The sequence below is a fragment of the Charadrius vociferus genome, unplaced genomic scaffold (assembly GCF_000708025.1).
Source record: "Charadrius vociferus isolate BGI_N301 unplaced genomic scaffold, ASM70802v2 scaffold2550, whole genome shotgun sequence".
Lineage (NCBI taxonomy): Eukaryota > Metazoa > Chordata > Aves > Charadriiformes > Charadriidae > Charadrius > Charadrius vociferus.
The window spans coordinates 17996-19165 of record NW_009646383.1 but is presented as its reverse complement, the minus strand read 5'-3'; the positions used below and the strand labels follow the sequence as shown (position 1 = coordinate 19165).

Genomic DNA, 1170 nt, shown 5'->3' with positions numbered 1-1170 from the left:
TGCCCCGTCTACCTGCGGCTGGTCGAGTCTTCTGGGGCCACCACAGGGTTCTGCTCCCTTGCCCTCTCTGCACGTGGTCACCAAACATGGCCAGAAACTTGTTGTGATGCGCAGAGCACCCGCGTGCCTCTCTGCTCTGAGGGGTGGTGGCTGGCAGACCCCTGCCCGTCCTGCTGCCTCTCCTGACTCTGCCTCTCCCTCCTGCAGCTGAGGTGACTTGTGCCCCCAACCAGTTCCAGTGCGCCATCACCAAGCGCTGCATCCCTCGCGTCTGGGTGTGCGACCGGGACAACGACTGTGTAGATGGCTCAGACGAACCCGCCAACTGCAGTAAGAAGCCTGTGCAGGGCCGGGGGGGGTGGGGGGGTCTGGCCACACTGAAACCAGGAGCTCCCCCACAGCCGGTCACCTCTGTGTCTTTGCCTGCGGGATGGCGGGTCCCTGCTGAGTCCCTGCAGGTGCTGCGGGCAGTGGGTGACGGTGGTGATGACTCTGCCTGGATCTGTCCCACTGAGATACTCCTCTCTCTGAATTCTCCCCGGAGAACTGTTTGAAAAGGGGGGTCTTGCCCGCCCTGTTCCAGGCAAGGGTGCTGCTGTCGGCTCCAGGCTGCTGGAACAAGGTGTTCATCAGCCCCGTGGAGAAAGAAACATGCGTGGCCAATGCTAACCCCACCTCCCCTCCCCATGTCCATGTCATCTTGTCTCTCCCCACCAGCACAAATGACGTGTGGTGTGGATGAGTTCCGGTGCAAGGACTCGGGCAGGTGCATCCCTGCGCGCTGGAAGTGTGACGGGGAGGACGACTGCGGGGATGGGTCCGACGAGCCCAAGGAGGAATGCGGTGAGCAGGGACTGGGGCTGGGGAGACGAGCCCAGAGGGAAACTTGTGCCCCACACCCTTCCCCGGGGGTCAGGCTGCCCTGGCGCTATCTGTCCCCTCTACCTCCCTGCTGTGCCAGGGCTGGGGGAGGGTTTAGCAGGTCCTTTTCGGAACCGTGTGGGCAAGGCCGGGTGGGAGGGCGGCTGGCAGAGAGCAGTGCTGCCCAGCACGCCGGCTGGCATGCCCACCCCTCACCTTGTACGGGGGCAGCACTGATGCCTGTCACTGTCTCGTCCCTCCCAGACGAACGCACCTGTGAGCCCTACCAGTTTCGCTGCAAGAACAACC

General features: G+C 63.6%; 1 protein-coding gene across 1 annotated transcript in view; it reads left to right on the top strand.

Moving 5' to 3' along the window:
• Positions 1-1170, top strand: part of LRP1 (low density lipoprotein receptor-related protein 1) — a gene marked incomplete at its 3' end in the record, with an annotated part of 90949 nt that overhangs the window by 80904 nt on the left and 8875 nt on the right. Inside the window, 1 exon segment of the mRNA XM_009894377.1 lies at positions 764-843. Coding sequence (XP_009892679.1) covers positions 764-843 — 80 coding nt within the window.